The 23,061-nt window shown below is 42.8% G+C and overlaps 2 protein-coding genes across 3 annotated transcripts in view; one reads left to right on the forward strand and one right to left on the reverse strand.

The window, feature by feature from the left end:
• The window catches only part of NSF (N-ethylmaleimide sensitive factor, vesicle fusing ATPase), a 149,238-nt gene extending 133,597 nt beyond the window's left edge, over positions 1 to 15,641 (forward strand). The window contains exons 18-22 of one of the 2 annotated variants that reach the window (XM_040245078.1): positions 9,063 to 9,197; positions 10,233 to 10,346; positions 13,527 to 13,582; positions 13,743 to 13,842; positions 14,039 to 15,641. In XM_040245078.1, the coding sequence (XP_040101012.1) occupies positions 9,063 to 9,197; positions 10,233 to 10,346; positions 13,527 to 13,582; positions 13,743 to 13,842; positions 14,039 to 14,041 (408 nt within the window). In that variant the 3' untranslated portion in view covers positions 14,042 to 15,641. The remainder of the gene's footprint in view (positions 1 to 9,062; positions 9,198 to 10,232; positions 10,347 to 13,526; positions 13,583 to 13,742; positions 13,843 to 14,038) is intronic. The other variant, XM_040245079.1, reaches the window with a different exon arrangement.
• Positions 15,642 to 19,049: 3,408 nt separating this feature from the next.
• Positions 19,050 to 23,061, reverse strand: part of WNT3 (Wnt family member 3) — a 53,784-nt gene continuing 49,772 nt past the window's right edge. The window contains exon 5 of the mRNA XM_040245081.1: positions 19,050 to 21,010. The gene's annotated coding sequence lies outside the window, so the exon portion shown is untranslated. The remainder of the gene's footprint in view (positions 21,011 to 23,061) is intronic.

Here is a 23,061-nt window from a genome sequence, read left to right on the forward strand (position 1 = left end):
CTGAACTCTAGTTTCAGCTCCCTCCCTGGATGTAAAAGCTTACCCCAGGTTTCTCACCTATAAAATAGCTAGGAGAGGAGAGAGGGGGAAGGAGAGAACTTAGGTAAGCTTTCAGAGCTGCTCTGAGGATAGTCTGATGATTCCATGTCTTTTTCACAAACTGGTACTAAAATATTCTTTAATATCTCAAAGTGGTCTGCTCTTGCCTTTCGTAATTATTTAAATTATTTGGGGTGAAGTTGCATATTTCACAGTCAGTGTGCATCATGAATTCCCCTCCCTGTTGTCCTCTTTCCTACTGGCAGCACCAGGAGGGTGGTTACAAAACCAGCAGACTAAGAATTTGCTTCGGGGTAAAAATCTAATGGAGAGTTTAAGTGTAGTTGTCTGCCTCATTGTAGCTTGATTTATTTGAAACATCCTTCCTTTGGTATTCAACTGAAACATTTAACTACCAAAAAAAGAAGTTACAGACGTTTGAGCATCAAGAAATCAAATACATGCAGGATATGCAAAGAGGGTCCATTCCTCTCATTTCATTGCCCAGACTTTTGGTTGTTTTTAATAGCAGTCAGATTTTCCCCTGGATCAAATACATGCAGAATATGCAAAGAAGCCCCATTCCTCTCATTTCACTGTCCAGACTCTTGGTTGTTGTTAATAGTAGTCAGATTTTTCCCTGGATTTGGAGAAACCAATAGGAGATGAGTAACAATACTTATCTTGCCAGCTTAAAGTAATGGCTTGTAATGAATCTTTTCTCCGTGAGAATAGTCTGTATTATGAACAGTTATAGCTTAACTTTTGACAATCAATTGATTAGCTAAAAGAAAGTGGTCTGACATCCTTTGCATTTACTTATATTGTAAATGAAGCATACATGCCATTCATTCTAGATCCTTTTCTTTAAAACTTGTTGACATAATATTCAACACTTGGGACTCAGAGACATAGACACTGTAACTGTAGACACTTATTTTCCTGTTGAACCTTCCATATAGCGTGTGTTATTTCAGGACCAGAAGAGAAAATGTAACAAAGAAATAGGGGAGTGTTTTGTGGCCCTTGACACCTACACTGAGATCACCATTCATTCATTCAACACAAATGTATTTGAAGGGTCACCATGTTCAAGGCACAATGCTAGCCCTGGACCCATCAATAAAACCAGACAGACACAAGTTCTGTCCTCACAAGGAAAGAGCAGCAATAGGTAGAATAAATGAGTTAAGTATATAGTATGTTAAAAGATGATCCCTACTGTTGGAGGAGGCGGATAGAGCCTGATACAGGGTGATGAAAGAGGGTCTTATGGGAAAGGTGACACTCAAGCAGAGCTCTGACTCTGAGGCAGAGAACCACGTGGCTGTATCAGGGAAGAGCATTCTAGGCAGAGGGAACATGGGAGTGTCTTCCATGCACCAGACATGCTGTGCTCAGAACCGCAAGGATGGAGATGAATCAAGCATGGCCCTGCCCCCAGGGAGTTGACAGGCTAGAAACAAGATTCAGGCTTGCAAATAAATGTAGCGGTAAAGTTGTACAAGCTCTATGGTAGGTAGAATTTTTTTCTTTTAATCTGCATTGAACTAAATTAAAGTATGAGTTGTTACTCGCATTTCAAGAAGGAAACCAGAATATGGGATGAACTAAAGCACCTCTTACCAGGAAAGCTTCGCAGCCTCTCCCCTGAGCTGATTTCTTCTCGGAGTCACTGACTCTCATCAAGGCGCCTGACTCTTGCCCGCTGCCACAGCTACTTCTGAGGGGTATTTGATCTTTAGCTTCAGGCCTCGTCTGGGCCTCACTGTCACCCTAGTTAAGCTGAAGATTGGAGCACTCATCTCCCCTGAACAGAGTGCATCTTGGCCCTCTGGGAGAGTGCTCTCAGAATCTTCTGCGGCCAGTGCCCTGCCTGCCTTGTTAGAAAGGGAATTCTCAGGTGCCCAGTGCTTGACCACCTGACCTGAGGTCGCAGATTCCTGGCATCCCAGTCCCAGGCAGAGGATGGCTTTTCAGGTTCCTCTCAAGACCATCTCACTTCCTTTCCTTCCTGCCTCCCCTGACAGTGATGGCAGAGGTCCCCCTTCCCCAAGTATCCTTCACCTCCTGCTCTACTCTGACAAGTAGAAATAGGATTTTTAATCCCATTTTTATGGTTGAGGAGGAGACAGATGCTGAGAAGTTCAGTAATCTAACCCACATTACCCAGCTGTGAATGACAGAGCCTGTACTTGTTCCACGGCACCAAGGCGCTGTCAGGGACCTTGCCTCTCCTCCCTTGCTTTCTCCCTACCCTGGGCTTGCATTTAAAAGGGAGGGATGTGTGTGCATCACTGATGAAAAGGTGCAGATCCTCCCTGGGCGCACATGCTCTGAGACCTTATTTCAGAGATGCATAGCAGCCTCCTCACAGACCGCTGGACCGCCCGGCATGAAACTACTAGGATCATCTTTCTCTTCATCACAGTTCTTCCTCCTCCAGCACCTTCTTTAGTTTCTTGTTGCTTTTTATACTAAACTTCCTTCCTTAGTTTAGCATTCAGAGTCTTCTTTTTTTTTTAGGCTACCTACTCCCCTCTGCTCTAAGAAGACTGTTTTCAGCCCTTGGTGCTCTAGCTCAGCTGCTTCCACCACCCACGGGGGAATTAGGAGACTCATTCCTTCTCCTCCAGGGCCTCCTCTTCACCAGCGTCTCTGTGATACTACAGGAATCTTCCCAGAAGACCCTCTGCCAGTGAAGCTGTTGCCTCTGTGCTATATCCCCGCAGCCGTTACTCATTCATGTTTGCTGGTGTGTGCCTTGGTCTCTGAATATTTACTCACTCACTCTCCCCAGCTGGATCATACTCACTTTGGAGGCACAAACCAGATCTCATAATTCCATACATACTTGAACAGAGTCAATTCGTGTTCATGATCTGATCAGCTAATCTATTTTATCTTTTACTTCCCGGGCTTATAAATTCCAAATTCAGAGAAACTTCACTTTTATTTACAAAAGCTTCAAATTCTAACAACGAGAAAATAAAGTTTAAGGCCCCCGACACACTCACGTCTTAATCCATTTCAGGGTTTCCAATTGTTCCCAGTTCATTCTTCTTACCCAGGGTGTATTGCCCTTGCTCAGCACTGAATGATAGGGAAAGAATTGGCCTTTCTTTACTGCATAACTGACTTTACTTTTGTTAGCAGGTTAAAATCAGCCCTTCCATTTCACTGCAGTATTACATTGGTGGCATTTTTATTTAAGGGGGAAAGAAAAAAAGCTTTCTTCCACATGAACTTTTGTTACAAATCAGTTTATTGGGGCCAATCAATGGGCAGGACCTATGAAAGGGTGTGGATTATCTGGTTAGTCCTTTGTGTGGCAAAAGGCTTAGATACTGCTTAGTACTTGGCTCATTCTTCATCATGTAAAGAACTGTTTTTTTGAAGGATCAACACCTGACTGAGCCCTGCCTTTTTCATGGTAATGTTTTCACCTGAGTTGCTTCTTATAGTAGTAAGAATTAGTTAACTAATACTTATTTAACCTTGGAACAATGTTTATCATAATCCGATTGGCAGATAGTCATTTTATTTAGGCCTTTTCTTTATTGCATCAGAACTGGAAAATCTCAGAGTATTCTGGGAACATTTTTTTCCCAAGTAAGTTATCTCTCTGCCTCTTTTCTTCCCATCAAGGGGCATGTTTTGTTTGGCACTATAGATTCAGACTGGTAGCCACACATTAACAAGTTGGATTTCTCTTTCTGGGTTGAGCTCTACTTCTGTTTTTAAAGCTGGCCTTCCCACCTCATGCTGCTGGCAGCTTTTTCTCCAGAATGATTTAGGGTATTAAATATATTCAGAGCTGGTTTTTCATGATAAAGCTGCCTCATGAGTACTACCACTAATTAATATACAAAATGACCCAGCACAATTTAATTATTTGGTAATGTTTTTCGGTGTTTTCTTGAAGATGATGCTTACAAGTCAAGGCCTGAACTTGCCTGGGTCATGACCTCTCTGCAGTGTTTGCAGTCTTGTTAAACAAGAAGAAAAGCAAAACATAAATTAGCGTCTCCATTATAAGTTGCTCCACATTTCCCAGTCTTTCAACACTCTGAAGCTCATAGTCACTGGTAACATAAGACAGAGTTTCACTAGGAAAATGGCCATTCCAGCTTTTAGAATGGTTAGCAAGCCATTCTTCGAGGGCCACTGCTGTCCTTTGTAAGAGAGGAGCAAAATGAGGGCACTTGAGTTATGGACTTAGGGACATTGGAAACCCAAAGAAAAAAAAGCAAAGTAACAGTTAACTTTTCTTTTTTTAAGTTTGTTTTTTTTTTTTAATATTTATTTGTCTGCGCCAGGTCTTAGTTGCAGCGTGTGGGATCTAGTTCCCTGACCAGGGATCAGACCTGAGCCCTCTGCATTGGGAGTATGGAATGTTAGCCACTGGACCACCAGCGGAAGTCCCAACAGTTACCTTTAATTATAATGAAGATGTACCAGCCTATGTGGTTTTGAGATATGTTCCCAAGTTTTCAGAATTCAATGTTGAAAAATAGCTTGAATGTAAAAAGCACCACTTTACTGTTACATAGTAGAAGTTTATATGTCTTTAGTTAGTGTTAGTCACTCAGTCGTGTCCGACTCTTTGTGACCCCATAGATTGTAGCCCACCAGGCTCCTCTGTCCATGGGATTCTCCAGACAAGGACACTGGAGTGGGTAGCCATTCCCTTCTCTAGGAGATCTTCCCAACCCAGGGATCGAACCTGTGTCACCTGCATTGCAGGCAGATTCTTTACCATCTGAGCCACCAGGAAAGCCCTTCTATGTCTTTATGTGTTTTTAATTACCCCCTAACATCTCAGGTTTTGTTATTTTGCCTTTGGATTTATCTGTTTCTGCTCCTTCAGACTTGGAATGTCCTTCCCCTTCATCTCCAAGTCAGCCCACTCACTCGTTAAGAGTTCAGATACTGTCTCCTCCAGAGGAAAAGGAGATGTTTCTCTGCCACACATTTCTTCCTTCTTCCATCCCATCCTGTGCCTTTACCTCCACCTCTCCATATTGTATTGTAGTGATCTATTTTGTATCTGTCTCTCTATGTGTAAGGTCTAGTCCATATTCATCCAGTAGCTTGGTAAGGATCTGTTGACAATGTGTTTGATTTTTAGCGAGTTGATTTCTTGAATAATAACAATGATTACCCTTTAATCTCTATACTTCATAGGTATACTTCTCTCTTATAGTCTTTGCACAGGCACTTGATATGCCAATTACTGCTTATACCAGAAAGCCTCAACTTTGGTTCTTTGGTGGGCCGTTGTTTATGGTCTTACAATATCTATTCTTGTCACAACAGATGGACAAAAACAATCAATTAAGACTGAGGAAAGCTAGCATGCCTTATTAGCAATAGTGGTTTAATATTTACAAAACCCAAAGTGCAATTGTTTGGGCTTTTCCTCATTTAACGCCCTGAGTTTCTGAGATCTGAGAATAGGTTTAATGATTGAATTAAAGGCTTATCTGTGGAATGAGTGTGTATCATAAATCTAGTGACATAGTTTAAAGTCCTTCTTCCATTTTCCAAGTAAACATTTTTAAAATGTGTTTTTCTTCATGAAAAAAAAGCAGTATACAGTTTTGGATTCTGGATTTGGTTTCCATTCTTGGCTGTCTTATTTATTAGTTATTAGACCCTGGACAAATTAGTCAAATCTATAAGACTTAATAGCTCCCACAGTAAAGTAGAGATAATAATGATACTTAATTCTTGGGAGCATAATGGACACTGAATGAGAGATGAATCTAAAAAGGCACCGTGCTGCAGATAGGAGTAAATGGATGTCTTCATGTTGAGTGGTGAGGTGCCCAGACCCCTTAGGCCTCAGGAAGGAGACTGAAAGATTCTCTGGGGAAAATGTACACATCTTGACCTTTGAGGGACCCCCAGTAATCAGCCAAGTCTTACCATCCTATCGTGAAACCCTCAGATTTCAGAGCTTCCAGGTATTAGTTTAACTCTTAAATATGAGTAGTCATCCAACAATCACCAGGCACTTGAAGAAAACCACCAATGAACAAATAAGGGGGAAAAAAAGAGGAACTCAGAGGAAACAAAGACAAAGCAGAGAAAATAAAAAAACATTTTAAAAAATGTGTAATATTCACAGAGCTCTAAAATCAGGTACTATCCATGAAATATAACAGTATGTGATTTTTTTTTAAAAAAGATACATTCAGGAAATAAAGAGTGACTTATCTGAAGGTTTGTAACTTATAGGACATAGAGATAAAGAAAAGATTTTTTTAAGTTATATATTTTTTAAAAGTTAGAAGCAATGAGTCAGAAAATCAAAATGGCATCAGCCTTCTAGTCAGCAGCACTGAAAATTAAAAGACAGTAGAACAATGACTTGATAATTCTGAGGAGAAAATTGTTTCTAGCCTTATTCTCTATACCTAGCCAAACTATCAAGTATGAGGTGTACAATATTAAGGATGGAATAAACGCATTTCCAGGTCTTAAGTTTTTACCTCCTGTACACTTTTTCTCAGGAAGCTTTTGAAGTCTGTGCACCATGGAAAAGAGGGAATAAACGGGAGGGGGAAAAAAAGGAGGGCTAGGAGACAGGGAATCTCAGAGAGGAGAGAGGAAGATAGAGAACTGTCAGTTCAGATTGAGCTCTGAGGACTCCACAAGGGAAATGCCCTCAAGAAAAAACACCCAAGCGGTTTATCTGATGGCTCGGTGGTAAAAAATCCACCTGCCAGTACAGTAGACACTGGTTCAATCCCTGATCCGGGAACATCCTACATGCCACAGGGCGGCTAAGCCTGTGCACCACGGCTGTCAAGCTTGTGCTGTAGAGCCTGTGCTCTGAAACAAGAGAAGCTACTGCTGTGTGGAGCCCCCGCACCACAACAAGAGAGTCGCCCCTGCTCCCTGCAACTGGAGAAAAGCCCTCATGGAGCAGTGAAGACCCAGCTCAGCCAAAAATGAATAAATTTAAAAAAAATACACTCAAAACTTTAAAATACCTGCTTACTTATATGCAGAGTACATCATGAGAAATGCTGGACTGGAAGAAGCACAAGCTAGAATCAAGATTGCCAGGAGAAATATCAATAACCTCAGATATGCAGATGACACCACCCTTATGGCAGAAAGTGAAGAGGAACTAAAAAGCCTCTTGATGAAAGTGAAAGTGGAGAGTGAAAAAGTTGGCTTAAAGCTCAGCATTCAGAAAATGAAGGTCATAGCATCTGGTTCCATCCCCACCAATAGATGGGGAAACAGTGTCAGACTTTATTTTTTAGGGTCTCCAAAATCACTGCAGATGGTGATTGCAGCCATGAAATTAAAAGACGCTTACTCCTTGGAAGAAAAGTTATGACCAACCTAGATAGCATATTCAAAAGCAGAGATATTACTTTGCTGACTAAGGTCCATCTAGTCAAGGCTATGGTTTTTCCTGTGGTCATGTATGGATGTGAGAGTTGGACTGTGAAGAAAGCTGAACGCTGAAGAATTGATGCTTTTGAACTGTGGTGTTGGAGAAGACTCTTGAGAGTCCCTTGGACTGCAAGGAGATCCAACAAGTCCATTCTAAAGGAGATCAGTCCTGGGATTTCTTTGGAGGGAATGATGCTGAAGTTGAAGCTCCAGTACTTTGGCCACCTCATGCGAAGAGTTGACTCATTGGAAAAGACTCTGATGCTGGGAGGGATTGGGGGCAGGAGGAGAAGGGGATGACAGAGGATGAGATGGCTGGATGGCATCACTGACTCGATGGACGTGAGTCTGAGTGAACTCCAGGAGTTGGTGATGGACAGGGAGGCCTGGTGTGCTGCGATTCATGGGGTCGCAAAGAGTCGGACACGACTGAGCGAATGAACTGAACTGAACCGAACATGTTAGGACATATTGGCATGATATTTGTGGCTATATTTGTTTCGGGATGAACTTGTGATAAGTACCTGATAAACTAAGCAAAGGAGGGAAATGGCAATTATTAATTCTTAACAAGAACAAAATGTTGCCCAAGAAATGATACTATGTGGCTTAGCCATAAATCATATTTATATAATCATAATAAATAGTATATATTCAACCAGAGACTGTGAAATCATGTTGGAAGGATGAGAAAAGGGACATATTGGAGGTGTGGGGGTTAGTGCAAAATTAGTATTAAGTCTCCATCTTCCATAATAGGAATTCAGGAAATAATATTTAAAGCTGAAAAGAAAGATCTAAAAATAATAGAGTGCTATTGTTATTTAAAGATAAGGAAGTAAATACAAGAAGAAAAACCCAGAGATTAGAAAATGGCTGCTTCTGGAATGTGGGAATCAGGAATGGTGGCCTAAGCCTGGTATAGTTTTTAAACATTCCTTGTTACATTAGGGGGCTAAAAATTAAAATAAAGTTAAAAACATTAAATAAGACAATTATGTGAAACATATAGCACCATGCCTTTCACTGCTGCATAAATGTAAACAAAAACTATTACCTGAGGACCTCTCCTAAAAAGCATTGATGAAGTCTTGCTAAGTGGGTGGCAAGGACTTTCATTCTTTTTTTTTTTTCCAACCATACATATGTTGAAATATGTATATATTGGCTGTGGAGATGAATTACAGACATATATTAAAGTATCTTTCTGTTTGGTTTGTGTATCTTCCTGATTTACTGACCCAGGATGTTACTGATGTGGATGAGGAGAAAGAACAGCTGCTTCTTTCTGAACCGCATGCTGAAGAAAGTGTTGCTTTTTCTGAATCATGTCGTTGATAACATTTTTTAATGATTTTTCAAGAGACTTCCCTAGCAGCAGTTAAGATTCCCCACTTCCACTGCAGGACAGGAAACTTAAGATCCCACATGCCGTGTGATGTGGCCAAAAAGAAGATTTTCAAGAAGATAGTTCTGAATTTTTTCCTTCTATTTTGCCTAAGTATTTGCATTTCTTCGATTAAATAAATGGGTGTTGTTCAGGCTTAGTCTGGTTTCCTAATGAGTTCTTTCCTTTGTGTTTTAACACCTTTTTTCCCAATGATCAGGGTCGTAAGCTTCTTATCATTGGGACCACGAGCCGCAAAGATGTCCTTCAGGAGATGGAAATGCTTAACGCCTTCAGCACCACCATCCACGTGCCCAACATCGCCACAGGGGAGCAGCTGCTGGAGGCTCTGGAGGTAAGGATGAGGGAGGAGAGTGCACACTGCCCAAAGAAAGAAGCTACGGGTGCCCCAGGCATCACACCTGGTGTTTAGTTTCTGTGTTAACACAGCACAGGGAACCCAGGATACACCTCCAGTCACTTTCAGGAATTAGAGGAATAAGAGAGAAATACAAGTGAGAGTGAAGTAATTCTTCATTCCTCAGTGCAAGCAGCATGCAAACTGCCAGGAATGAATTACTCTGTGCCCAGCACGACTAATGCATATAGATTACATGGGCCAGAAGCTTTGGTGCGGGGAGGGAAGTAGAATAATATATAGAAAACTCAGTTCTTCATACTAGCATTCAGTCCATTTACTTGCAGTTAATCAATTTGAGCAATAATTAAAGCCTTAAAGGAACCTTTTTATTAACAAGCTCATAATATGGAAATGTTTTCTTTTTTGAGATGACATAGTCTTTAATTTTAAAAAATATATATATCCTTTATTAAACTTTTGATTAATATTAGTGTTCACAGATGACTTGATGAAGTGTTAAGAAAGATTATTTAGTTACTTGTTCAGCAGCGATAGAGTCAGGAAGGCTTCTTAAAATCCTCAAGACCTGTACAGTTGGGCATACTCCCAACAAAATAGAAGCTATATGATAAATGTTTCCAGCTTACCTGTTTGAGCAGTTTTTGTGCCGAGGTTGAGTGAGAGAATTAAATTTAGTCTGCTTTGACATATACAGATTATTCTTAGAATGGAATGTTAAAAATTTTAACTGATATTTATTATGGATTGGAGCTATTTTTCCCCCAGCAAACATATCTCTAAATTATACTGAAGGTCCGTAAGAAAATAGGGTTTAAGATTCCAGTTTTCATTTTCATAATTGCACTTAATGGATTCAGAAAAGTCAAGTTGGATTTTAAAATATGAGAGAATTCTATCAGCTTGAACCAGTCAGGTAGTTCTTATCACTATTCTTTCAAGGGTAAATGTGGGAATTAATGTTGTTGATGTCCTTATATAATGCTTTCCTTACGTTTATTGTTTTCGTAGCTATTGGGCAACTTCAAGGATGAAGAACGCACCACAATTACACAGCAAGTCAAAGGGAAGAAGGTCTGGATAGGAATCAAGAAGTTACTAATGTTGATTGAGATGTCCCTACAGGTAAGATGCTTCCTTCTCCATATGGTTCAGACACAGAAGGTTCACAATATTATCCCAACAGGTGTTATCGTTCCCTCTCACCAAGATTTTAAGTTGAAAGTCTCCTATATTATTTCCAGAGTCAACTTGGTGTTAGTAACCTGCTTTGGAGATCAAACAACAACTTATTGGTACTTTCTTTCCTACTTCTTAAAATTCAAAAATAGAAGAAAAGATGATAAAATTAAATTTTAATTTACAGAGTCACTAGGGTTTACAGTTAGAAAAGACTTGAAAGAACAGTTTCTGCTGCTCCCTCATTTTAGAGGTGAGGATCCTGAGAGTCCCACCAGTTGTCAGTGAGTTAACCAAGGTCGCAGCTAGTGATCTAACGGGGTGGAGGTGGGGGACCTGGCATTGTCCATCAGAAGTCAGGAAGCGATGCGCAGATGCCAGAGGGGGCCTGGGAGACTGTTTCAAGGGACAAGGTGATTGAGTGTAGAGATTAGACAGAGGCTGTATATATTCTCCCCTGGCAGGGCTCCTAGAAATTTCACGCAAACTACTGTAGGGTTGAAGCATCCAGGATCACATAGAAAACTAAGCCCCGGCTACTGCCTGGGCAAAAACAGATGAAACTTCTTTGAGACCTTCTCATATCTACTGGCAGCTTACCTCTCTTCTTTTTGTAACTCTACCCCTCCCTGTGCCTATCCTGTGTCTTCTTGTCCTTATCTGACATACTAGTTAGATACTAAATGTGTCGCTTCAAAGCTGTATGAGTTCAGGGATCTTGGCTCTCACTCACTAGTAAGTCCACAGCTCCTGGAACAGAACTGGACACATAGTCAGGCCCTCAGCCAATTTCTGTTGAATGAATCTCTCCTGGGTCCTCGGTGGACAGACTGGCTGCATTCTGAGCTTCATGCGTTAATACTCAGTCCTGTTGTTCCAACAGTGTGAGCTGTGGGTGGCAGAAGTGAAATTTATTTCATTTACTGCTGAAATAGGCTCTTAGACCAATAACAAATTGCAATCACGAAGTGAACGCTCTTTTAATCTTTGCTGGTCGATTTATTTTAAAACTGTGGCTTTCAGAAACCTTCAGCTGGACTATTTTTAAGCCAGTTTATTTCTGTTTTTCCTTATGAGTAGTAAATTAAAGTTCCAGACTAATCACTTTGCTGAGGATTATTCTTCGTAAAGGTGCACATACATTTGTGTTGGCTTTTTCCTTGGAAGAGATAAATCTGTCAGACAGTCAGCTCTCTATGCTTCATTTCTTTAAGTTTCAGCACAATTTTTTTTTCAATAATTGCATAGAAGAAACTATGTGGGTTTTTCTCCCCAATCCCTACCCCTTCCTCTCTTCCTTTGATGCCCGCAGGTCAGTGATCAAGTTAATGCCTCCTCTGTTTGTGGGGTGGAAAGTGAGAGTGGGGCACTCAGACCTAATCTTCAGCGACTGACACTTCATAGGCCTCTGAGTTTGAACCCCTTCACGTCAAATGGATTTCGTGCAGCTGAGTGAATTCTCTTTAGATCTGCCTTAGAGAGACCGAGTCTAAGTGAAGAGGCATGTAGTTTAGCCGAATATAAGTCATGTTACCGCTCTGTTCACCATACACAATTCTGTTAAAACTTGCTCAGTGCTGAGGATCTGCTCTGACTGGATGTCACCTGAGGGAATAAAGTCATTTATCTAGATTACTTTTTTCCTCCCTTTCCCTTGACTTTTAATTCCATAGCTACAGGCAAGTCAGTAAGTCGTTGCTCACACATATTAAATATGTTTAATGGGCAAAGACCTGCAAGTACTGACTACAGCAGAGCTCCAGCCAGTTCCTTTTTTTTTTTTTGAAAAAGAACTTGACAATTGATTCATATGTAATTCTATTCCCAAAGAGGAAAAATGTTTCTCTTGTTAACTGTTCACACTTTTTCTTAGTCCTTTGTAGTCTGACCTCTTAACTTTGATACATTCAAAACTTGGATTTTTGGGGGGAATAGAAGAGAAGAAATCTTTAAAAAAAAAAAAAAAAAAAGGTGGTTGGAGTGGGGAATCCAATTGCACATTTACCCACAGCTGCACCCGCGCATTTGAAAGCTATTCCTGGAGGGCAGGGAGTTCCCTCTTGGGGAACAGGCTTTTGCCCTGGAACATTTTTTCAAAGTTAGGTGTGTTTCTTACAATAAAAATTCATCTTCAGGAATTAAAGCTGTTTTTAATTATTTTTTTTTTTTTTTTACAACTTCACATCTCTGGTACCAATGAGAATAAAACAAAATTAAGCAAATTCATAGACATTTGAATATGAGGAACTTCCCTTGTGGTCCAGTGGATAGGACTCCATACTCTCAAAGCAGGGGGCCCAGATTTGATCCCTGGTCAGGGAACTAGATCCCACATGCTGCACCTAAGACCTGATGCAGCCTAAACAAATAAATAAAATTAAAAAGAAAGAGAAAAGATATATGGTGAAAATTTTTTTAAAGAAATATGACATGAAAATGAATAGAGATAATTAATAATAGCAACCCAGGCCCTACAACCTGAGTGAGAACTGAGTCCCCCATCTTTTCCTAGACTCACAACGCTGTTCTCAGTCCTAGGAGACATGGATTATCCAGAGCATGTCAGAGGAATCACCCCCACTGATTTTCTTTTTTAGTTTCAGCACAACCGTTATCGTTAATTATGAAGAAAAACCTGTGCCAGGCACACCAAGATTAAGAAAAGCTAAAGAATCACTCATACAGAGTTAATAGGCTATTTTTTTCACCATTTAATCAGCATCAATTGGCTTCTTCCATTTTGATCCCGCTTTCATGCCTTGGATGAGCCCTATGAATTGGATGCCATTTGCACCCCCGTGAATGGCCTGCCCTGCTCTCACAACGTGCTTCTCAGGGCCACCTCATCACCCAGCACCAGCTAAGGGGTCGCTGGGCTGAGGTGCCTGTGGATGACCTCATGCATAGCGATTCTCTGTGCTCCAAAATCCCTCCTCACTTTCCTTAAGTGACACGGTCCACTTTGCTGTGTAGCAGACTACTGGTTAAGGAGCAGGTAACATATTTCCGTGGCTCACCAAAGCCCTGAGAAAGTATAAAACCAATCATTTTCTTGGCATGAGGTAAGTGCATCATTTTTAGAAGGCACCACTAACCCTTCTTCTTTATTCCTTCTGATGTATTTAGATGGATCCCGAATACCGTGTGAGAAAATTCTTGGCCCTCTTAAGAGAAGAAGGAGCGTAAGTACATACGACACTTGAGACCTCCAGCCAGACTCCCCAGTCTTGTAAACCCGTGTGCCTGTTCTAAGAGTTGCTGTACAGTGCCTGTGAATTTGAATTCTCAACCTCTCTTGCACAACTTTGTTTCCATTTATTAGAATTCTCCACTGTGTTGTAGGTCTAGGAGACCCAGCAAGGAAGTGGGTTGTACTGTTGGTTTGCTCTCCCTGTCCTGCTTCGCAAAACTTCCTTGTCACAAGGCAGGAAAAAGCACGATGGTACATATTTATTGGAACCTGCTTTTAAATGCATGGAGTGTAAACATTTTCTTTTGTGAAATGCTCTTCTAATGGCAAATGCATAGTGAAAAATGTAGATAAACCACTAAGAAGCTTTCAGTGTGGTTTTGTGGTGCAGGGCTTTTTGCAGACCCTTCATCTGTTTTTCGTTGTGTTTCGGTTATTTCTTTTTCAGTAGCCTCCTCGACTATGACCATGAACTATTTTCAAACACGAAGTGACCAAGGAGAAGATGGCCTGGGATCGTCACTCAACCTCGAGATACTGAACACAGTGAAATGTCCCCTGCCTTCAACACGTGCTCACACTGCATGATGAGTGCAATGAAACTCCCTTCCTTGTGCTTACTGAGATACTCCCTCTTGTGGAAGGTGTAAATTCGCTTTAGAATGCTGTGCTCACCTCTCCGTGTAAGCTGATTCCTTCTTGCTCAATCTTAAACGTGGGAAACATACTGTACTTATGAACACTACATGTTCTAAGCTCCCTACCACCACCGAAAACTCTCAATAAACATACTGATGTTGCAAAACAGCAGTTGGCCTAGTAGAAGGAAGACTTTCCACCTGTAAGCTAGGAGCCGTGACTAGAGGCACTGGGTTCAAAGGGATTCTCTTATAACTTCCCTGTGCTAACACTACAGGTCATTGGATATTTGGTTCAAGTTTCTCCCTGAAGGCTGGTTATCTTTGCCTGAAGAAACAGGGCTATGAGTTTCTAAGATGCTGTTCTCGATCATTTTCAGAGATGTTTCTAGGTTGCAATAAGGAGACCTTTCTTAATAGGAAGTCAGATTATTACTGTGTTGGCTGTGCCATCCCTTTAATGTAAGTGATGTGCTCAGTGGTAAGAGATAACGCTGGTCATTACTACTTGGTAGATGTTGTTAAGAACCTGTGAGAGATGTGTATGGTAAAAGCATACACCCCAAAACAGAAAGGTGTCAACTCAAGTAACTTACAACCCTCTCAGCACTCATTAGTGCCCAGGTCTAAGTGGGTCCACTTTTCTTTTGTCCTTAGCCTAATGACTTACTTAGAATGTATCCTTCCTTTATTTTAAATTATCTGTGCTCCCTAGCATCTAAATAAAACACTATTTTCCAGAAAAAATAAACCACTTTCTAGCACTCTCCTCAGTCCTTTAACATCCATTCCAAAGTACTGAAGACGTCTCCTTCCCCCTCTGCACGCTTCTTCCAAAGGGAAGGAGAACAGTAGTTTAAGCTGAGTTGGAAGAAATGTGATCGTCATGTTCGGTGAGAAGACTTGGGGAACACGCGCCCCTCCCCTGCTGCTGCTGCGGCTTCAGCTTCAAGGACAGGAGCCACCTGAAGGTACTTAATGTGGGGCTTGGCACCAGGTGGACTTGGGTGTCACCACAGTGGTCCGCGGTGCAGCTCTTTCATCTGTCCCTGTGGTAGAAGATAAATTATCTCCAGATCTTGCTCTCTGTATATTTTTGGTAGATTTATATGTCGCATCTGCTTTCTTTTGGGTTTTCATCTCTAGCTTATTGTGTGGCTTAAAAAAAGTGGATTGTATTGTAAAAATTCTGTGGTTCCTGATGGCCAGTATCCTGGGTCCCCTTATCTGTTTTAGATCTTGCCTCTTTTTTCTCTCCCCGTGAAAGCAGCATACATTGTATTAACTTATGTCTCTTGTTAAATAAGATTAATGTCTTTGTGTTTTGTCCAGAACTATATTGAAGAAATACAAATATTATATTGTTTAATGCAAATGAAGGAATGCAATAAAGAGTACGTATACTTGAAAACATCCTGTAACAGACCAATATTTTGTACAAGACAACATGCATAACTGACCAGAGTATATGAAGAAAGGGCTCAGAAAAGCCCCTCCTTGTTTTAACTAGTGTAAGGAGATGATTTTTAGTTTAAAATCTCTGACTTTAATTATTTAGAAAATATAGTTAATTTGACAAATATAGTTCGGTAGCCAGTTTTATATAAAGTTGGCACACAAGAGGAATCTTTATACCCCCTTTACTTACTTCCTCTTATTAAAAAACTGAAGTACACCAAAGGCATAAGCGGGTTAGCAATAAACCAAAAAGGAAAAATGTTTCCCAAGTAGAATTAGTCCTTCCTGTGACACATAACAAACCAAAAGATGCAAACACCCTCGGTGAGATTTCTTCACATGGTTCCTTTTGGTATCCTTCATCCATGTGGCATGTTGCTGAGCTCTCACATCTTTTAGCCTAAACCCTGATGCTTAGAGGTGGCTAAGGGTAGGACTAACGGCCACCCAGAAAACCAGCAAGACTTGTGGGGAGAGGTCGGCCTTACAGCTTCTCTGACTACAGGGTCAGCCCCCTGGGAGCTGTCCACACCCTCCTGTGAGGAGGCCTCGGAGGATCTTCCTGGTCCCTGTGTAACCTTGGGATTAGAGGGCTTCAGCCTTTCCAGAGCTCTTCAGAGCTGATGCTAGGCAGAGCGAGTATATAGCACAACCTGGTGATGAAGCGATGGTGACTCCTCTGGCCGTTGCCTTAATTTCTGCAGATGAACTGTTAACAGGCTACTTTTTGTCAGAAGATGTAATTGAAACCTCAAAAAGGGGGGTTATTTTTTCCTTCCTAAAGTTTTACAATTTTACTGAAACACTTTTTTTTTTTTAGTATAACACAGAAAAACTGGATCATGGTAGTTAAACCTGAAATATGTTTTAAGGCTGCCTTTTCATATCCTGAGGGTTTCCCTTGTGGCTAAGCTGGTAAAGAATCCGCCTGCAATGTGGGAGACCTGGGTTCAGTCTCAGGGTTGGGAAGATCCGCTGGAGAAGAGAAAGGCTACCCACTCCAGTCTTCTGGCTTAGAGAACTCCATGGACTATTGTAGTCCCTGGGGTTGCAAAGAGTAGGACGCAGCTGAACAGCTTTCACTTTCATATCCTAAAAATTACAGTGAACAGCCTAAGTTTCAGCAACAAGTCTTAAAGCAGACTCAAGTGTATCTAATAATCAAATCCTGGTAAACTGACCTGTCGAAGCACCGAGTCAGCTATAAACAACCAACCCAGCCCAAACACAGAAGGTAAAGATTTCATTTTCCTTGCCTGACAACTTGATCCATCAGCCTCTTCAGGGAAGTGACTGGGAAAGGTGTGTATGAGAGTTCAGAAAAGCATGTAAATTTCAGAAGTTATTGCAAAATGACCCGAAGTTTCTCTTCAGCTTGGCAAGCGGTACCAAGACTGGAGCCGGGCCCATGGAGGGTGTGTGCTGTGTGCACACCGTGGCATTAAGATGCAGGAGGTGGCGCCTGCGATCGGCAGGAATCCCAAGGAGTGGAGACAGTTTGCAAGGAGGACTTGGGTTTGACATTTTCCCAACATACACTCGTCACACAGCTGACTCTCTCACTCTATTTTCGGGAGTATAAGATGAATGCAGAGATAATGTTTTGCCTCCTAGCAAGTTCTCTGTTGAGCTAGGAGAAATGATGACACTGTAGCAACCATAATTTTGCTGAAATATCAACAACTTTATTGGCGTGTGTGTGTGTGTGTAGATCAACCTCGCACATTAGCGCGCTATCCTCCAACGCACCTAGAATAACGCCACCATCATCGTTCCCTGCTCTCTGCTGCTTCCTCCTGCCTTTATTTGTATCTCATCCTTGAACTGTCTCACAGACTTCCCTTCTTCCTTCATAAACTAACACTGCTTTGAAAAATAATAATGCTAAACCCATTACATTATCTTCTTTTTTTCTTTGGGACTTTCTTTTTTTTTTTTTGGATCTTCCTCTTGTTTTTAGATGTTTAATAGTATTATGCTTCTGGAGAAACTAAATGTTCAAGCACTGCTATAAACTGTGTTCTCTTTAATCATAGAACATAATTAATCATAGAAAGGATTACAAATGGGCTTGGTGAGTGTGACTAGGGACCATTTGAACATTTAGCAATTTTATAGGTTAAAAAACAAGTACCCAAAATACTGGGGCCGATGAGTAGTATTAGCTTTATGTAAAAGTGAAACACGAAGACAAGCAGCCCCATGAGACAGGGAGATCTGTATCCTTTCCACGTCCCATTCATTGCACAAATGAACCATTTTTGTGGGTTCAGCTGTTCAGGTACTAAATAAAGACATGTCATGGGCACAAGAAAATTCATGAACTTCTAGGAGCCCTCCCTCATCTGAGGTTAGAGCCCAGGCAGCGCACCTCCACCACAGAAGGCAGATTCTTCTGTTTTCCTGTTATTTCTTCTGTGAAGTGAGATGAATTTACTTAATTCCTAATAAAGGTAAATAATGGGAGAGAAAACCTTTTTGCTGTGCCAGATAAACTGAAGGTGACATTTTATGGGCAGGCCTGAAGACCAAAGGATTGTCTGTGGTCATAAAACTGAAGTTACAGCATCTGGTTGTTGAAAAGGCGTTACCTGTAAGCTTCGGGTGAGTCCTTTTGAAGCCGCGGTCCAAGGAGAGCATGCCCTACCTAGAGCATGCCCACTGGTGGGTCTGTTCTGCCCAAATAAGTCTAACCCTTCCAGTGACGCCCATTCTAGAGGCCAAGGCACACCATTTCTTCCTTCCCACCAAGCTACCCCTTCCAAAGCTTGGAGTGGAGCTAGCAGGGGAGAGCCATTTCCACGCAAAATTTAATTTTCAGGAGGGCAAATTCTATTTCCCAAATAAATAGAGTTGAAAACACAGGTTTGAAAGGGATTAAGTTGGTGGCCAACCCCATGTTCCATTACCCTTGAGCCATATCTCTTGAGTGTCCGTGACATTAATTTGTGCGTTGGAAGTGCTGGAGTCTATGAGATGAATTATTGCCCAAGTCACTCAGGTATAAAAGTGGAAATTCTTTTAGAAGCTGACTTAGAACGAAGTAAGCCTGTGGGAAAGCCCTTGAGTTGATTGGACCTATTGTCCATGACATCTCAGGTGATCTTGCTGAGAAAACAGAGATGACCTTAAGTTGGGCCCCTCATTTCAGAGTGAAAGTGGAGGCTCCCACATTTAGCACCTGATATTCTGGACCTCCTGAGCATGACTCTGGAAACTCCACACACTGTACAATGTATCCGTTTTCAGTTTGTTTACCTTCTCTTTAATGACTTAACAGAAAAAAACTGCATGATGAAATATATTTTCTCCAAATATATATATATTTATATAATATATAATCTTAGTTAACTCAAAGGTATATACATTGTATAATAAATAATATTTATAAAAAGAGACTTTTTGAATATAAAATCAAAAAGATCAACAACTTCTACAACTTTTTACAAAACTTTGGATACAGCAGGTTGGTAGGAAATTTCTGTTGGATACTATGACCTGACTACGGCGAGAATAATTACAGTGCACTCAATGTACTATTATTAAATAATTACTTGTCAGCTACTTGAATACGCCCCAGAAACATGACTTTATCACTTTTAATATAGAATACATAGATAGGAAAAGACTGTTGTGAAAATTGGTATCCATTCTGCCAAAAGAATTCTCACATAAAGCAAGCATTATCTGGTTGACATGATTTAAAACTTTTTCAGTCTTAAGAGATGAGATGGGGAGGGGCATTTCAGACTCTCTAGAGGGGGTGGCATGAGGATCTTGAGCAGGGCTCGATGCCAGCAGATGCGGGGTGCAGGCACGGCTTCTCGATGATCGTCTTGGGCGAACCTGCCTGAGCACGTAGGAAGATGGCTTAACCCGGTATCTTAGGTCAGCGTTAGGCAGACCCGAGAGAGAAGGGGGAAAGAAAGGAGCCACTGCGTTCTAGCCTAGGCCCCTACTGCATCTCTCCTTTCTGATTCTCCTTAAGGCAGAGCCATTTGCCGCCACCATGCTCACTTCCCCTAAGACCCTCCAGAGGACCCGCGTGCCTCAAGGAGAACTCAGCTGCGAGATGCTCTACCCCATGGAGCAAGTGACGGCCTGCCCCACTTTGAACACCTAATCCTGATCCTCGGAGGCTGCATGGACTGATGCTATCGGCGCACAGGTGAGGCCTGAAGACCTGTGTGAAGGAACTCTGCGTTTCTGGTTCCTCACACAGACCAAAGGAAGAAGAGGATGTAGGACAATGTGTCCTCAGGAGAGCAAAGGAAGGAATCATTTGTATCCTCCCCATCTACTGGCCACAGAGTCGGAACTTGAGGAACAGATGGCTGCTCTCCCTCTGACCCTCTGTCTCATTTATACTCAGGTGACCTACAGTCCAGCTGTTCAACCTGGAGTTTGTATGGAGAATCTGCAGGTGAGCAGGGCTGGGAGGGGCAGAATGGCCCCTTTAAAGACACCACTTTCTTCAGGAAGCCATCTAAGCTGGAGAAGTCTTGCCCCCTACACATAACCTATTTACAACGTTCACTACAGAAAGGAAAAAAAAAGTACTGCGTTAATGGTGGAAACCGCAGAATGGTAGAAAAAGATTTTTGAGATCTGACTGCAGTTCACAAGAGCCTCTCGTGCAGAACAGGGTTACAGAGAAAAGGGGAGTGAGAAGAACATACAGCTGCTCTTCAAACGCCCGGAACTCCCGGTTCTTCCAACTCGAAACCTGACTCTAACGATGGCCGTGGCCTCCCTACCACTTGATCCCAGCTAAACTTATGGCTTTTATCAGAATGTGAAAGTCTATCAGATTCGAATGGGAGCAGACAGAGCAAAAGAGACTGCGGGGCTTTGTCCTACTTCCTAACTCCCACCTCATGCCACCAGGAGAAGCCATGGGGAAACAGAATGTTGCCCATGTCGATGTCTTTACCACCAGGCAGAGCAGCTCACCTGAGCCCAGCCTGTTCTGTTGGAGTAGAAGTGGGTTTTTGTTTTCTTTTTCCATTTTTATTTTCTTTAACATGTGCAAAGATAAGCCTCGGGTCTGTCCCTATCAGACCCTGGAGAACTAAAAACAGAAAGCCCCTTCTTTAAAAACCACACACCGTCCAGAGTAGGGAGAGAAACTTGAGATGAGAGAGAGGGAGGGAGGCCCCCCAGGCAGCGGCGGGTTGGGTCCAGGTCATTTACCACACGTGCGTCTGGCAAGAGTCCTGATTCCATGCTGTCTGATGCTGAGGGCCGAGCCCAGCTCTGGGTCCTGCTTCCCGTAGGGCTTCGGTGAATCTGCCCAGCCACACACTTCACCCGTTCCCAGTGCCCTTTGGGAAGCAAAGAGGAAGAATTAGGAACGTGGTTGTTTTCCCAGAGGGACCACCCACAGGATGCAAAGCTCAGAGGCTGTTGGTTCCATGTCTCACTCAGCGTTTCTCTTGAACTGGGAGGTAACGGCGGCAGGGGGGACTCGAGTGGCTGTCCCGTGCTCCTTACTCTCCCTGGGGTAAACCGCTGAGGAAGGGCGTGTGAGCTACATAAAGCAGGGCTTGAGCATCTACATGCTGGGATCCAAATCCTGCCTTCCCACCTTCTAGCAGGACAATAAAAAATGCTGAGTGCCGAATAATTGATGCTTTCAAACTGCTTTTCGAAGACTTTTGAGAGTCCCTTGAACAGCAAAAAGATCAAAGCAGTCAGTTCTAAAGGAAATCAACCCCGAATATTCATTGGAAGGACAGATGCTGAAGCTGAAACTCCAATACTTTGGCCACCTGATGCAAAGAGCCGACTCATCGGAAAAGACCCTGATGCTGGGAAAGATGAAAGGCAGGAGAAGGGGACGACGGAGGATGAGATGGTTATATGGCATCACCGACTCAATGGACATGAGTTTGAGCAAACTCCAGGAGATGATGATGGACAGGGAAGCCTGGCGTGCTGCAGTCCATGGGGTCGCAGAGTCAGACACAACTGAACAACAACCACCTTCTAGCTGGGGCTGGGGCAACAGAAAGCCAGTCTAGGTAACTCGCCTGATAGAGGAACCTGCCTTGCATAGAGATTGGGAGAAACCCTGCAGATCTAGGGCCCAATTCCCAACTTTGTAGACTCTGGTCCACTGTTTCTGTATCAAGCTGTCCACGCAGAAGAAAGCCTATTGCATTATGAAAAATTCCTCCTCATGGGAGCACCAATGTGTACCTTCTCTTCCTTTGTGTATGTATTTCAAGATATGGGTGTGTGCTCAGATATGTATTTACATGTCACAAAAGATTTGAAGCCCAAAGGGCTCTGATGGGCGTTCCCCATCAACCCTGAACTCCTTGGTCAGTAGGAGATTCCAAAGACATATCCAAAGTCTTGAAACGACTCAGTGACAGAGCCAGGACTTGGGGATTGCCAGGCCACCTGCCTCTTGTGCAGAGCCCTTTCTAGCTTGCTGCACTCACAGCATCAGGATAACAAAGGCACAAAACTGGTCCTAGTGAGGTGGGAAATCAGTGGTTCACCTGAGACACCGGACACAATCGACAAGCAGTGGAGAGGTTTTCTCCGTAAGGAAGGCCCTTATATAAGGGAAAGGCTTGAGCTTCTCCTCGAGTGTGTGGAGGGCATGTGTCCTGCTCGGGGGCACCCTGCCCTCTTCCACCTGCGCCAGCCTGTCTCAGAAGTTCCCATCCTGCCTGCAGAGTGTCAGGTGGATGAAAGGACAGGAGGGTAATGGTCTTAGCCTGCGGCTCTGAAACAGCAGCAGGCCATGGGGAAGCTGCTCCTGGAGGCCAGGCTTTGGGGTGTTCCCTCCTCCTTGGACCCTGTGTCAGGGCTCTTCGTGTGCACAGGGCTCTCATCCGCACAAGCCTGCAAGGATCACGGTTCTTATCCCCCAGTTCATAGATGAGGAAATGGGCTCAGAGAGGCAAAACCACTTGCCCCAAATCACTCAACAAAAACTGTTTGTCAAAAGGGCACCACATGGGGAGACCAGAATCCACATGTCCCAGAGCAAGGGCTCCGTATATGAGAGGCCCAGAGGCCACCATCTACCACATCCATATAGTATGTTCCATAGGGGGAAATGCCATTCCGTTTCAGAAACGGGGAGTGTTGGCTCTTAGGATCTGTTCAGATCACAGGTGGGGGATTTTTCTGGACACTGAGGGCCCACCCAGCACACCTCCTGCCCACTCAGCAGATGGCTTGGCTTCACTCAGCTGCCCTCAGAGGGGAAGGGAGGAGAGGGGCTGGAATGGAGCTGTGACATCCTGGAGCCACTGCGGGGCCTGGGCTGCTGCCAGAGTGGCCTCTGCAGGACCCACAGATTGGGGCTTTCTGGAGGCAGGGCCCTGGGCTACAATGGGCAGGCTACACAAACGGC

Source organism: Oryx dammah, unplaced genomic scaffold (genome assembly GCF_014754425.2).
Source record: "Oryx dammah isolate SB20612 unplaced genomic scaffold, SCBI_Odam_1.1 HiC_scaffold_8, whole genome shotgun sequence".
NCBI lineage: Eukaryota > Metazoa > Chordata > Mammalia > Artiodactyla > Bovidae > Oryx > Oryx dammah.